The sequence below is a fragment of the Panthera pardus genome, unplaced genomic scaffold, assembly GCF_024362965.1.
Source record: "Panthera pardus isolate Hobbes unplaced genomic scaffold, ASM2436296v1 HiC_scaffold_21, whole genome shotgun sequence".
NCBI classification, from domain to species: Eukaryota; Metazoa; Chordata; class Mammalia; order Carnivora; family Felidae; genus Panthera; species Panthera pardus.
The window spans coordinates 64,977,899-64,993,616 of NW_026526777.1; the positions used below are offsets into that span (position 1 = coordinate 64,977,899).

The 15,718-nt window shown below is 47.5% G+C and overlaps 1 protein-coding gene across 1 annotated transcript in view; it reads left to right on the forward strand.

Moving 5' to 3' along the window:
• The first annotated feature begins 3,314 nt into the window (after window positions 1-3,314).
• The window catches only part of DESI2 (desumoylating isopeptidase 2), a 45,100-nt gene continuing 32,696 nt past the window's right edge, over window positions 3,315-15,718 (forward strand). Inside the window, exon 1 of the mRNA XM_053909408.1 lies at window positions 3,315-3,625. Within this exon, the coding sequence (XP_053765383.1) occupies window positions 3,584-3,625 (42 nt within the window). The 5' untranslated portion in view covers window positions 3,315-3,583. The remainder of the gene's footprint in view (window positions 3,626-15,718) is intronic.

Genomic DNA, 15,718 nt, shown 5'->3' on the forward strand with positions numbered 1-15,718 from the left:
GGACTCCACTGCCCAGTAGGTTTCTTGGGACCAGGTACCAGAGGGACACGGGCAGGCAGGCAGGAGGAAGGGCTTCCTGTCCCCACCTTTCCTGTCCGTGTGAACTTGGCTATGCTTCTTCACCCCGGAAGGGCCGCAGGCTTCAGTAGCGTGTTTGATTTCTAATTTTTTTTAACGTTTATTCAATTTTGAGAGACAGAGACAGAGCTTGAGCAGGGAAGGGGCAGAGAGAAAGGGAGACACAGAGGCTGAAGCAGGCTCCAGGCTCTGAGTTGTCGGCACAGAGCTGGACGCGGGGCTCAAACCCACAAACTGTGAGATCATGACCTGAGCCTGAGTGGGACGTTTAGCCGACTGAGCCACCCAGGCACCCATGACAGTGAATTCTCTTCTGGATCTGATGAATTAGAAGTGACCACGGGACATGGGATGTCAATGAATTCTCCAGAATCTGCAAATACATTAGTGTACGTAGGAAAAAAAAAAAAGACTTTGCAGATGTGATTAATGAAGGATCTTGAGATGACATACTCTGCCCAATGTAATCATGAAGGTCCTTCTAAGTGAAAGGGGGAAGCAGGAGAGTCAGAGAAGATATGAGGATAGAAAGAGGGGTTGGGGCAATGTGGCCATGAGCTGAGGAATAAGAGCAGCTTCTAGAAGCTGAGAAAGGAAGCAGATTCTCCCCCTGGAGCCTCCAGAAGGAACACAGCCCTTGATTTTAGCCCAGGGAAACCCATCTGGGACTTCTAACCTCTGGAACTGTAAGATTATAAATGTGTCTTTTATATACATTGTAGTTCCTGTTCATGTGAGACAGCAGCCATGGGAAACTAGTATCTCCGGTAGAGAAATCCAGTAGGCTGCAGGCTATACCGGCCCAGTGCTTGGGACAGATGAGGGGTTTGGAGTTGGGGGCATCAGACTTTTCAGCATGTGTGTGATTATGACAGCTGAGAGCAGATGAGATCACAAAGGTCAAGGCAAGTGTGCAGGGTCAGAGGTGAAGTGAACCAGCGGTGTGAGCCCTCGGGAGTGCAGCAAAGACTCAATGAGGTGTTACCGGATAGCACCCTTCCCCCATATCTCTAGTTTGTTCACCTGGGTTGGGTGGAGAGGAAGACCACACCAGAGACGGCAGGGAAGCAAAGCAGCTGGGTACGCCAAAACTCGAGTTTAGAACTTTGTCCACAACAGGTCTGAGGACAGTCAAATATCAATCATGCATCCAGCACTTACCACACTCGGCATTGCCTGGCCGGTGAATCTTATTTCCCTAGTATATTTGTTTCTCCCTATTCTACACCCCCCCTCTCTCTCCAAATTCCCTACACCCCTCACCCTCCCTCTCTGACTCTCTGATGACCATCTTGCCTCTTAATCATTGAGAAAATCAAAGCAAAGCAGGAGGGAATATTCATTCCTCCAGCCCCCAAATTTCTAACCTGCCTTCATTTGTCTTCTGTATCTTCACCACTGTGCACCTGCACCTGCCTTATATGCTGTCATCATGGTTGAAGCATCCTTCCTACTAAAGGCCAACCCTGTACCACTCGTGCACTAGATGTCTTCCTCTTCTTACCTGGCCCTCAGAAATACCCCCCCCCCATCTCCTACATCATCAATTTCTCTCTCTTTACAAACAACTATACCTTGGTATCGCTCATCTTAAAAATGTCCTCCACTGGCCACACAGTCCTATCCCACTATTGTCCCCAGTTGCCTGTAGGTCTGTCTCCATGTCCTCACCTTACATTCACTCCTCAAACATTCCGGATGTTCTTTGGATCCCACTCTTCCCAAGACTGCTCATGTCAAGATTACCAGTAACCTCCAATTTGATACAATCTAGTAGTCTTGTGGCTCCTGAGTTGCATGTTCTCGTGTCTCTGCAGTTCCTTTTCCTTCCCAACTTGACCTCTAAATGAAGGATCCTAGAACTTAGCCTTTGGCCCCTTCCTGTGTTTTTAGCTACACATTTTCCTAGGTCATCCAATCAGTCCCAAGGCTTAACAGTCTATTTATAATGGCTGCGTCTCCAGTTTACACCAATGCCTAGTTGATATCATGGATGTCTAGAAGGCATTTCTAACTTAACACGACCAAACCAGAATTCTTGATTTCCCTCCTCCCAACCGTTCTTCCCAAGTTTCACATCGTATAAATGCCACCACCACCCACACAATCTCCTAAGTGAAAAATCTAGAAACTGTCCTTGAATGCTTTCTCCCTAACAAACGCAACTCATTAGCAAGCCCCGCGAGACTCCACTTTCAAACTATTGCAGAGAGGATGTTCTCAGTGTTCCCCACTACTCCCAATGCCCAAGCCACCTTTTGGTATGCACTGTGGAACAGCTTCCTAATTGGTTGAATGTTAGCTTTGCTGCTCCCCCTTGATGCGGTTTTTGTCAGATCTCAGTCTAAACCAAACCTTGTCACCAAGACGTTCCAGATGCAGCCACCCTAAGATTACTGTCAATCACTTCATCCCATTTTGATTCTCTGCAAGGCACATACCACCCATATTTATTCTTCCTCCTCTTATTACGGTATTCCCCAGGGCTCACAACACTGCCCGGCATACGGCAGGCACACAAAGATTTGTTGAATAAATGCAAAAGCAGCTACTGTGTCCTAACGTTATGCTAATCTGTGAATGCTGTACTCTCCTCCCATTGTCAGCAAGACAGTTTCATAAAACGTAAGATTTCATACTGAGCACTAGCTGGACGCGTGTTATGCCCCCCCCCCCCCCTCCAGCAACCTGCCTTCCTCTATTTCCGCACCTTCTCCACGTGCAAAAAAATAAGCAAGGAAGGAGGGTTTGGAAAACAGGGTCATCGCTACGGTCTTTTGCCACACTCCGCTGGCTTCAACGTGCTCAACGCGACGGAAACTAACAGCAGTGGCCCCGACCAAGAAGGGTTGAAGGTAGAGGACTTCACCTGCCGCCAAGGGCGGACCGCAGAGGACCGGCGCAGATCCCCAGCACTGCACGCTGGGAGCTGTAGTCTCCGGGGGAGGCCTGGTGTGGTAGGAGCGGGATGCCCCGCTGCATGCTGGGAGTTAGAGTCGACGGCTGGAAACCGTACTTGTGAGATTCGGCCTCTGCGCTGGGAGCGGCGAGCGGCGGAGTCCTCGCTGCATGCCGGGAACTGTAGTCTTTCTGGGACCACTCTCTGCTTCAGCGTGGAGAGGCGCCATCTTAGGTCCCGAGGTGCGGCCGCGCCGAGCCACAGCGCAGGCGGGCTCAGCCCCCGCGCCGGGCCGGCCCCGCCCCCGGGGCGCCTGGCGCCCGCCCCCCGCTCAGGCCCCGCCTTTCCCCACGTGTCCGCCGCCGAGGGGAGGCGCCTGAGCCGGAGCGGGCCCGCCAGAGGTCCGGCCCCGTCGGCGCTGAGGGTCCTGTCGGCGGCGCCCGGGAGCGGCCCGGCTCCCCGATGCTCCCGCGCCGGCTGCCGCGGGCCGGGCTGTGCGCTTAGTGCCCGGCTCTGGCCCCCCGAAGTGCCCGCGGGGGTGGGAGCGGCCTCGGCCCCGCGGAGACGGAGCGGCTGGAGGACGAGGCGGCGGCCGCGGGGAGGAGGATGGGGGCTAACCAGTTGGTGGTGCTCAACGTGTACGACATGGTGAGTGCGGCCCAGGCCGGCGTCCTCCGGCCGCGGGGCTCGGACCCCGGCCCCCGGCCCCTGCGCTTCCTGCCGCGCGTCCCCGCCTCCGGCTTAGTTCTCGGGGGTGGGGGAGGGGAGCAGGATTAGGTTTTAATCCCCGCGCACGTCGGCGCGCGGGGAAGCGCTGCCCGGTCCGCCCGAGGGCTCCGGCCGGGGCTCCGGGCGCCGGGCCCGACAGCTGGGCGGGCGAGCGGTGTCCTTTCGGCGAAGCTGGGGTCGCGGGTCCGACCTCCACTCCTGTCCCCGGGGACTCCGGGGCCGCCCCGTCCCCGAGCGCCTGTCCGCCCCGCTCTGCCGCTTCTCCCAGCCGCACGGCTCCCGGTGCCCGAGTCTCCAGAAACTCCCAAGCTCACGGCTGTCGGTGCTTAGGCTAGACTCTCTCCAAAGGCGCACAGGGGCCGACAGCCCCTTGCCTCCGAGGCAGCCTCATTCGGATGAATGAGGGCTCTAGTTTACCGAGAAAATAGCCCAGCTGAGTTACGTAGATAGAGATCAAGGTGGTGCTCCTTTGCTAGATTCTGAAGACCACTCTGCAGGTGATGCAACAGGTATCCGACGTGACCGCAGGAGAGGGAAGGGGAGTTTTTGAGGTCATCTAACTTCGGGGTGCCGCAGGCACCCGGGATCGAGTCCGAGGACTGGTTTGCCACGGAATTGCGCCTGAAGTACCCGGCAGAGAAGGATCGGGGCAGTTAGATGCACGCCTGGGTTTGTTGCTTTCGGTTGGCTAGTTTTCGTTTTGCGAAGGGTTCCTTCCGCCTGCGTGTGTAAAATTTCTTGTAAGTGTTTTGGCAGGTGAAAAAGCCCTCCTCGTTATTTCTGTGGGCTGAAAGATGCAGAAGGAGCTGGAATACGAGAGGTCAGGAGTCACGGTTCGCCCTCGCAGATCTAAACTTTGTATTCCTTTGCTCTGTGTAAATTTCTACATTCACAGTGCAGCGTCTTGGGTAGAAAGGAATTCCGGCGCCCTATTCTGGGAGTTATGTCAGGATGGGGTAGAGACCGCCTGGGACTTGAGGTGACGTCTCCGTTGATTCGGTGGAGGGGTTTGGGGGTGGAAGGAGATGGATGGACGTGCGTGAAACGTGGTAGGAAAAAATTAGAGAAGCATAGAACTGGAGGGCCTAAAAACGCAAGGCACTAGTTAATAAGGTCTTTGGCGTGTGTCACTGGTTAGGAGTGGTTCTCTGGATTTCAACTTTTTGTGGTCAGTGGGATACCTTTACTGTTCAAGACTTTTCATTGCCCTTTTACTGTTTCATCGCCTGCCCCCCTCCCCCCACCGCCGTCATCTGCATTTGGTATCTTGTCTATTCTTGAAGACTTACGAAACATCTCACGGCATATATTCTGCTTTTGAGAACACAACATGCCTCTTCTTCTGGATAATTAAGCCCCTTTATAAGTTAGGGTTATGCAACAATGACCAGAGCGTCATAGACTAAGAGAAATCTGAAAGTCGAGGCAGGGAGAAGTTTTGCTGCTTTCATAAAACTGAAAATACATTATTTGGCCTATGATGGGCTTCCTTGCACCTCAGGTGCTCTATGAATCACAAAAATCGTTGCTAATTGTGGTGAGTGTAGGAAAAGCGAGAGGTGATATTTAAACCGATACATTTTAAAGGGAGGAGTGTTCTGAAAGATGTTAAAAATATTGTTAGCAAAGATCTTATTCCTCACATCACTTTTATAAAGTGGGTAGTTACAGAGGAGGTAGGTAGAGAAAAGGGTAAATTAAACCTGCCCAGATAACCAAAAATAGGATCTAGAATTTCTAGACCACAGTCTGATTCGTGATCTCCTCTGCTGAATAATTCGCGTGTTTGTTTCTTAACGTATTGCTTTTTCCTCACAATAGGAGGAGAAGCAGCATATGAATGTTTATCAGAATGGTAAATAGTTGAACTATTAGACTTCTGACAATCTTGCCCTTGTTGTGTTCTTTTGAGGGCTTTCAAGCTGTGGCTGTTTGATGTCAGTCACTCAGCAACCTACAATTTTTTATGACCTTGTAGAAGTCACAAAAATGAATGAATGATCTTTTCCTCTTTGAGGAATTTAGAATACCATGGGGGAGGTACAACAGTAGTAATCATTCAAAACAGAATAGTGTGATTTTGTGATTTTGGTAAGAGCAGAACAGGATGTAAAGCAGACCACGTGTGGTTGTGGGCTCAGGAATTGCTGGAAGGTGCAGGGACCTGTAAGGGCGGAGAACAGTCAGCAGGAATCCTTGTGGCCATTGGAGAGCGCACGTCGGCCTGGGAAATAATCAGCCGGCCCAGGAGAACTAGAGTGTAGGATGCATGAAAGAGACACATTGGAAAGTTTGATTAGAACTTTATTAGTTTGGGGCTGGAAGGAAGGCCTAGGGGTGGGGGGTAAGGCTCTGAACCAGGGGGGCCATCTTCGCGGTAGGGAACAGCGTGATCAGAGGTATGTTTTTGAATGAAGACCAGTGTGTTGAGGAACAAGTTTGTTTCCTTTATACTCCCTTTTCCCAAGTTGTATTGGTTTTGGAAACCTTTTTGCTTGATGTCAGGGGCAAATCCTTTTATCTTTGATAGTACTGCCTGTGCGTCATAGATGCCTTTGATGGGGATTGCTGTTGTCTGTACAGGCCCTGTCTAGCAGCATTCTGTCTCGTCCAGACTTCACAAACATCAAAATCAACCTTTGGTTTGCACTTCTAATCACTGTTTACAGGGACCCCTTTACTGTATCCCTGTGTCTCCTTGTCTGTGAGGCTGTCACCAGCTCCAGCCCTGACTGGTTGGTTCCTATTCCCTAGATTGGGAATCGCTGATCATTTCTGGTTGTCCCTAACTGCCACATGTAAGAAGAAATTGTATCAGGGTCACCCGCATTAACTTCTTCCCACAGAGGGATAGTATAATCCTTAAGAGGTTACTTAATCCTACAAAGTGCTGCTAAATTATTGCTTGCTGCTTTCTCAGTGATTATGTTCCTCTTTGTACTTGGGGATAATCTACCACCAATAAAACCTGTCCTGGGTGATTTTCTGAGTCTCTGAATGAGGTGATTCGCATATTCCCAGTTTGCTAGCATCCATAGTAGAGCAGGTGATTCAGACTAGTTTCAGCTGCTGGGACAGTCTCTGCTGGAGCCACAAGGTGTTCATTTGCCACGGATCCAGATTTTGTGCTTTTTCAGGTTATCTTGACTACTGATGAATTGTTAAAAAAAAAAAAAAATGCAGTAGCTTGATAATATTTGTAGATTCATTCTATAAACAGTTTTCTTCCTCTTTTCAAATAGCATCTGTACATCTCCAGAGCCTTAATAGGAAAAAAAAAAATGCATTCTAAGACTCTTCAAGCAAGGAAGTTTGGTGCCGTACTTTAGACGATCCCACCTCCATCCTACCTCGAAGAGAACGTGAGGGCACACACATGGGAGAGGACCTGAGTTCCCACACATCTTTAGATCTAACTCAGACTTATTTTTAATGTTTTATTTATTTTTGGGAGAGAGAGAGTGGGGGAAGGGTAGAGAGCGAGAGAGAGGATCCAAAGCGGGCTCTGCGCTGACAGTGGAGAGCCTGACACGGGGCTTGAACTCATGAATTGTGAGATCACGACTTGAAATCAAGAGTCGGATGCTTAACCTACTGAGCCACCCAGGTGCCCCCATAATATCTTTATATCAACATGTCCAGAACAAACTTTTTTCCTTTCTCTTCTCTCCATAGCTCAGATTTTCCCCTTTACTTCATTTAATACCCACCCCCCCACCGCTCCCCTCACTAGCCTCCCCCCACCACTATTGTGTTGTAATTTTGCCCTGATGACCTTCTGTTTAGTTTCCCAAGCCAGAACCCTGGATGTAAAGCTATTAATTCTTCTGTGTTACAAACCCTTCATAGTCCAGTCAACCAGGCCCTGTCTTCTTTAGTTGGGTTGATTCTGTCTAAAAGTAATTGAGAGCTTAACAGTCAGTAGCTAATACTGGAAGGATATTTGTCTTGAGTCCAGATATAAACAGTCCTGGGGTTGGTTCAGCAGCTCTGCTGGGACATCGGGGACCCAGACTCTCCATGCTTCTGCTCTGCTGTCTGTCCCCATCACGTTGGCTCTTGTTCTGGTTTGTCCCGTCATAGCTGTGAAATGGCCATCGTAGCGGCAAACATAGTATCTTCAGTGGGACGTGAAGGAAGACGGGTAAGCAGGGCCTTCTGTGTGCACCTCTCTCCTTCTAATAGGCAGACGAGGCTTTGCCAAGGCTGCTCTCCTTTGCCGAGAAATGGTCCCAAGTTGGCTCCACCGTGACTGGGAGGAAGCTACCTGACTTTCCCGGCCTGAATGGCAGTGAGCTGCAAACCCTAGTCCCATTGTTCTTTAAGTCGGTTACCTTATCATTTTTTCTGCTGTTGCTTCTCAAGTTCAGGTCCTTGTTATCTCTGTTCGCAGAACAGTCTTCTGGCTTCAGTCTCTGGCATTACTTCGTTTTAATCCATCTTCCCTTCTGTCACCAAAGTCATCTTTCTGAAACATAGATGATTGTGCCATTCCTGTGCCTAAAATTCACTTGCAGGGTTGGGTCTAATGCCCTTTATGATGTGACCCCTCCCTGACTAATAGGCCCACCACCCACCAGTCCCATGCTCTGTCCCACCCCAGCACACACACTTTGTGCTCAGTACTGACATGTTTAGTTCTGCAAGCAGGCTCTGCTACAAGAGCTTACACCTCAGTGTCTGTGCTTGTCTTACCTGGAATGTCCTGTTCTGGCATCGGCCACCAGCCGCCTCCTGCCTGTAGCCTTGTCTTTATTCGGCAGACTTGTGCCAACTTTTGCGCCCTAGTTGTACTTCGTACGTATCTTCCACTGTGTGTATCATAATTCTGTGCATCCCATTAGACCAGGTTCCTCGATGGCAGTATCTAGAACTGGGCCTGTCGTGAGAAGGTGTTCTGTAAATATTTACCAAATGAATGGGACTTCAGGCAGTTTTATTAGGAATGGTGCCAGTTCTTAAATGGCATCAAACAGTCTTCCAGTTTCCCTTCCCTTTGTGCCAAAAACCTTTCTGTATTTGTCCTCCTGTTTAGTACATTACTGGATTTTAGCTTTGGTTGTTGTAAAGGGGTGATGGAGTGAAGGGGGGAGGAACACGGGAAGCGGGGAAGGAAAACTATCAAATATTCTTCTTTGACATAGTTGTTTTGTTTGTTTGTTTGTTAAACACTGTGGGGCTGGACTGTTGATTCAGTGAAGTTGGAGCCCCAGCCGCTCCTCGAGAGGCCCTCCTCACCTTTGTCTTCCTTTACATGCTGCCGAGCGAGGATCCCGCAAGGCTCTGACGGTCCTGTTGCAGCCGTGACCCGCAGACCAAGAACAAGTAGTTGCTCCTGGGGAGATCATCTTTCTGAGAACATTGTCAGAATTTCAGCATGGTTGAACCAGTTAATGGGAACTAGTCTTAATTCCCTTGCACCACGTCTGCTTCTGGGCCCAGGGCCGCTTCACCGCTTGACGTAGAAACAGTGGGTCCGTGAGTCTAACCAGAAAAAAAGGACGGTCAGTCATAAATCTGACCTCCTACGTTATCTGTGGTGGTATCCTTCCTTTTTTTGTTTGTTTGTTTGTTTAGTCTGTATGAGAAAAGAATTTAATCTCTGTACGGATTTGTGTTCTGTTGCTAGAAAAACGAATTGCCAAAAATGTAGCGGTTTGAAATGGCTCGTGGGCCGGACGTCCGGGTGGGCGGGGCTGGTCTCACAAGGCTAAAGTCAGGGTGTCGGTGGGCCTAGGCGGGGACAGATTTGCCACCAGGCTCATCCAGATGGTACCAAGGTTCGGTAGCTTGTGGTTGTAGGGCTGAGGTCCCGTTCCATGCTGTTCCATGCTGTTCCATGCAGTTCCGTGCTGGCTGCCAGTCGGAGCCACTCTGGGCTGCTTGGAGCCTCTTGCATTCCTCATTTGCATCCTTGGCCTTCAGACCAGCTGGAGGGCCTGGAGTTGTGCCATGTGAGAGTCTGACCTCCCTTCTCCTGTGTCTAGCCCACCTCCATCCAGAGAGCTCTCCGCTCGTTAATTAAAGGGGACCCACAAGGATATGCCAGGGTAATCTCCCTGTGTTAAGGTGTCTCTAACTTAAATTACATCTGCCAAGACCCTTTGCCATGATTCACAGAACAGATTCACAAGTTCTGGAAACTAGGGTGTAGACACCTTATAGAGTCCTTTCCCTATCACACCATCTATGAAAGGTATTTTGTAAACCCCAAAATATTCAGTGCTCCCTTTTAGCAGGCCCTTGACTTGTCATGGAATAAATATCTCCGTAACTTAAAATGGAAAATTTGAAGTATTCAAGAAGTAAAGCATGGAGAGGCGCCTGGCTGGCTCACTCAGAGGAGCATGTGACTCTTGATCTTGGGGTCGTGAGTTCGAGCCCCACGTGGGGTGTAGAGATTACTTAAATAGAGAAAACTTAAAAAGAAAAAACATGGAAACCTTTTATGAGTGGCTCATACTCCGATGTGAAAGGTCCAGGCATGTTGGCGAACACAGGCCCTTCAGACCGCAGCGGGATATTGTGTAGCAGCTCCAAGGTCACATTCATGATGATGGATAAAGCTAACAAATTAGAATTTAATGAAACTAGTAAATACGACTGAATACCAACGAAAACCTATTTTAGGTGAATTCTTCCATTGGATAGAATTTTTTTTAAATGTATACTTTAATTTCCTTTTGTTGACTGATTTTCTAGAAGATTATTTAAATTCCAAAGTATTATTGTTCAAGTGTCATCCAGTCGGTTGATAGAATATACAGGGAAGTCTGCCAAAATAAATAATCCTAAACTATAACAAAGGCAGAAAAATAATAAAGGGAAATGAGATACATGAAAATAATTTTAATTTTCAATTAATCTGAAATGGATTTGGGTATATGACTGTGATTGCCCTTCCCCCAAAACAATAACGTAAAAACAAATTGACCCCACATTATTTGGAATAAAAGTCTTGGCTCACTAGGTTGTGATACTACTAAATTCTTGCCCATATGGAATTGGGGAGTCTCATTACTACACTATTTGAATTATTATAATTTCACAGCATATCTTAGGCTGGACCAGTTTCCTTTCATTATTTTTCCCAAATTTTCTTGGCTATTACTCATTTCCTCTTCTAGGCTCTCTGAAAAATTCCGTACGTTTTTTTGTCTCTTTGGTTTTTTTTTTTTGAACTGTCTTAAAATACACATAAAATGCACTGCCTTAACCGTTTATGGCTGTATAATTCAGGAGCGTATATTCACACCGTTGTGCAGCCGATGTCCAGGACTTTTTCATCTTGCAAAACTGAAACCCTGTATTCATTAAATTCCCCTTACCCCTCCCCTCGCCCCTAGTTACCACAGTTCTACTCTGTCCTGCGAATTTGACTAGATACCTCCTAGATGTGGAATCAACAGGACTTGTCTCTGTAACGAACTTATTTCACTTTACATAGTGTCCCAAAGTTGTACCCATGTCGTACCACATGTCCGAGTTTCCTTCCTTTTTAAGGCCGAATAGCGTCCCGCCGTGTGTGTATCCATTCATGTGTCCATGGACATCGGGGTCGCTCCCACCTTTTGGTGACTGTGCATGATCTGCTTGAACACAAGCGTGCAAATAACCTGTTCAGGTCCCAGCTTTCAGTTCTTTCAGAGGCGCACCCAGTCTGTAAGTTGTTGTTTTCATTGGAACTGCACTGGTTTTAGTGCAGTTTAAAGTAACTTGGGAAGAATTGGCATCTTTCCTATTAACTTATTCTTTTTTTCTCAGTGGTGAAAATGGGATTTTTTTTTTTTTTTTTTTTTGCTTTTTGAAATTTTTATCAAGAAAATGTAAATATTTCATACATGCACGTAGTTGATAGGTTAATTCCAAGCCCATATATCTGAGCCATCTATTAACAGAATATACTTCGTAAGTAAGTAAAATAAGATTCTAGGGTCATTTTGTCATAAACGTCCACGCTGCATACATTTTCACCATGTAAGTAATTGACTGTAGGGCAATTTGCTGTAAAAAAAAAAAAAAATCACAAAAAAATGACATTTCATTTGAAAGGACATAGTGAAACATGAAAAATGAATAACAAAATTAAAAGATCCTGTTGCGAAATACAAAATATTTGAATACATTTAAAACGTGTGTAGACTTTTGACAGTATTGCGCAAATAACCAATTTGATTTTGTGGATTGTACCCAGGCATTCGTCTTCGAAGTCTTTCATTTGTAGTATTATACCTTTTTTTCTTTTTTCTTTTTTTTTTTTGTCTATTGATTCATCTCAGCATCACTGTTTTCCTTCTTTCACTTCCTTCCTTCGTTAAGAGAGGTATCCGTTTCCAAACACGAAGATGCGGATTCGTAACCAAGCTTTGCATTGTGCAAGCCGCCTGCGCTGCTTTTTTCTCCTGGCATGGTGTCACATGTTGGTGATAGTCTGGAATTCCCTGGGAAGTGTGGACGATGTGCCGGCGCCCGGATGCGTTCGTGATGGAGCCCTGCCATCACCATCGCTGCCACGCTCCCCTGTCCCCAGTACAGCGCGGGGTCTGGCCTGACCCTCCTGTTTCACACTGCCCGTAGGCGGGCTCCCTCACAGTGTTTTTGTCAGGTCGATCCATATAGTCGTTACCATCCAGTCTTTCAAGAACACTACGTCCGTGCGTCACTGAATAGATCGTCGTGAGAGCGAGCTAAGATTTATACAACATCAAAACAGGAGCTTTGTTAATGGAGAAATAAACCGACGGCCAACTTCGATACGTTAACCCAGCCAAGGGCAGTCGAGTCACCCATGGGGAGGTGAAGCCAGACCATCCACCAGTTATTTTAGCTTTTATAGCAAAATGTTCTTACAGCCAACTGGTGGTGCAGCAGAAATGTTTGTGGCAAAAACGTCTGTGGCTGAGACACACAGGGCGAAAATCCTGGACGTGACTAAAAGGCATTTGGTATATTAAGTGGCAGTAGGCCTCAACAGGAAAATAAAGCAGGGGGAGGGGAAGGAGAGCATAGGCCGGGATGGGGCAGTGCGGTTTCTGCTACGGTTTCAAGTCGAGTGGTCAAGAAGGGCCTCGCCAAGAAGAAGGCATTCCTGAAAGGTGAAGGGGTACACCGTGTGGATACCTAGGGAAAGAACATTCCAGGCAGAGTACGCAAGCACAGAGGATAAACCAGGCCACATGCCTCCAAAGTAAATGTACAGCAAGAAATAGAAGCTTTTAGGGGGAATTTCTGATTTATGTTCTCAGATAGGTTCATGAGGGTCATTGAAAATTGAGCAGACAGTACCAGAGAAGGAACAATCTGAGATCAAGAGAGATTCCGCAGAGGTGAAAAGTGCCATTGCCTGACTGAAAACTGCAACAGGAGATTGAAAACTAAAGAGAAAGTAGCAAGATTTAGAAAACCTCTCAAGTAGAAGCATCGCCAGCCTCCAAAAGGATCAGGTGCCAGGCAGTGTTTGTTAAAAGTTAGGAACGTTCAAGCAAAGCCCGGTTTAACTTTTAAATGTTAAGGATGAAATAAAAAGTCCTACAGACACGCACAGGCAAAAAAAGGTACCTCAAGGGAACAAAATCAAGACTTCTCTGTCCTGACACCAAACCCCAAGTACAACGGAGCGTTATCTGCGGAGTCGTGAAAGGGAGAGCATTTCCGTCTGAATGCCCTGACGTCTCTAGTGGTCACTCGCGCAAAAGGACGTGGAGAGTATCTGGGACCTCTGGGGGGGCTACTGGAGGTCTCAAGAACTTAAGAATGGGGTGGTGACTGTAGAGGAAAAGCCATGGTCTCCAACGCTAGTTGGAGTTAGCAGAGCTAGTTCCTATGATATATATGGTTATGGGCGATGCCAGGGTCCTGAATTACTCTTCAAAGAGAATGAACATGATGTTGCGATTAAGTCCCAGGTTGTATTGACCAAATCTGGAAGAGAGGGAGGGAGGGAAGTCAGCAGATACGGTTGGTTTTGGTCCGTATTGGAAAATTGTATGTGTAAATGCTTTTTGTCATGTAAATGTAAGTAGTGTTGGGATAAAGTTGGATCTAGAGGGGAAACAGCAGAGAAAACACAGTTCATACAGTGGAGGAGAGAAAACAGAAAGAAAAATGGAAAAGGAAGACAAATAGGCCCAAATACAAAAATTATGAGATGGTCGTAAATAAATTAAATCCCCTATTAAGTTTGTTAAGTATGTTTATGTCCTTTCCTTACAGAAATTTTAAATTACACATGGTCAAAACTGTCATCGTTTTATGACCATTCAGGTTTATATCATCCCTAGAAAGGCTTTTCCGGGTCTGAAATTATAGAAGTAATCCCCGTATTTACTCTCCAGGGGAAAACCAGTTACCCCAACTCTGTTGATTGGATGATCGATCGTTCCCCATGTTAATTGGAGGTGTATGCCACATTTATCCTCTAACAGATTGTCATGGATGTAGAAGTCCTATTTCTTGACTCTCTGGGCTTGTCCTGTATTTAGTTGCCTCTTCCCACACTCTCATCAGATGTTTAGTTGCGTATTCCAGTGTTTTGATACTGGTGATGGAGGTTTCTCTTGCTCTTTCTTGGCATTTTATGTTTCTCACACATTCGTTTTTCAAATAAAACTTAGAATCAATTCATCAAAAAAACTCACTGAAATTTTCAGTGCAATGACATTAAGTTTATGAATAATTTGGGGGGAGAATTGACAGATTTAGAATATTGAGTCTCCCCATAATATAAGAACTTTTGTATTTTAACACTCATTTTTGAGAGAGAGACAGAGTGTGAGCAGGGGAGGGGCAGAGAGGGAGGGAGACACAGAATCCGAAGCAGGCTCCAGGCTCCGAGCTGTCTAGCACAGAGCCCGACGTGGGGCTTGAACCCACAAACCGTGACATCATGACCTGCTCCGAAGTCAGACACTTAACCGACTGAGCCCCCCGCATGCCCCAAGAACTGACCTTTTTGAGTGATTATTACAGGCCAGCCATTGCCTCATATCATCATCCCTTTTTAAGATGAGGAAGCTGAGGCATAGTTGAAGGGCCTGCTCAGAATTGTGGCCATAAGTGGTAGAGCACAGCCCTGCATCCCGAGCTCTGACACTACAATCTGTGCCCCTAACCACCGCATTACAGTTCTCTTCCTCCTCCCATCCCTGGAAAGTGCTGTTTCTCTATTTGTCTTGATTTCCACACCCCTGACCCCACCTAACTTCCACTCTGTGCTTTCTGGAACTCCTGAAGGGGCAGTGGCAAAAAAAAAAAAAAAAAAAAAAAAAAAAAAAAAAATCCCTGACCTCTGAATATTCCTGTGATGGCTAATTGTATGTGTCAACTTCACTGGGCCAAGCTAGTACCTGGGTTTTAGTCAAACATTAGTCTAGGTGTTGCTGTGAGGGTATTTTTTGGATGCAATTTACATTTAAGTCAGTAGACTTTGAGTAAAGGATAATGGGGGTGGGCCTCATCCAGTCCATTGAAGGCCTTAAGAGCAAATACTGGGGACCCCTAAGGAGGAAGGAATTCAGCCTCCAGAGGAGCTACATCACCTCCTCCTAGGTCTCCAGCCCTCCCCCCCCAGCTTGCCCTGCACATTTTACACTTGCCCCCCGCCCCCCGCATCATGCGAGCCAGTACATTACAACGACCCCTTCCTTCCTGCACCTTCATCCGAGTTAGATTCTGGCATCACCGTTACTGCCGTTCCCTCTGGCGTACTTGTCTCGCAACCCTAGTGAAGTTGAACTCCCCATCTCAACAGCTGAGCGCAGCTCGAGAAAACCCCACAGCCATCCTGACTGATCTCACTTTGAAATCGTGACCACAAACCCCAAGGGGACCCTAAATGCTGTCTGGCAGTGCTTCCATATTTCTTTGGTCGACTGACTTTCCCACTCCAAGACAGCTCCGGTGCCCCTCCCCGGTCCTCACTCTCCGCTGGTGACTTCACTGCTTGCTTCACTTTAAACAAGAAAGTAGGGGCGCCTGGGTGACTCAGTTAAGTGTCCGACTTCAGCTCAGGTC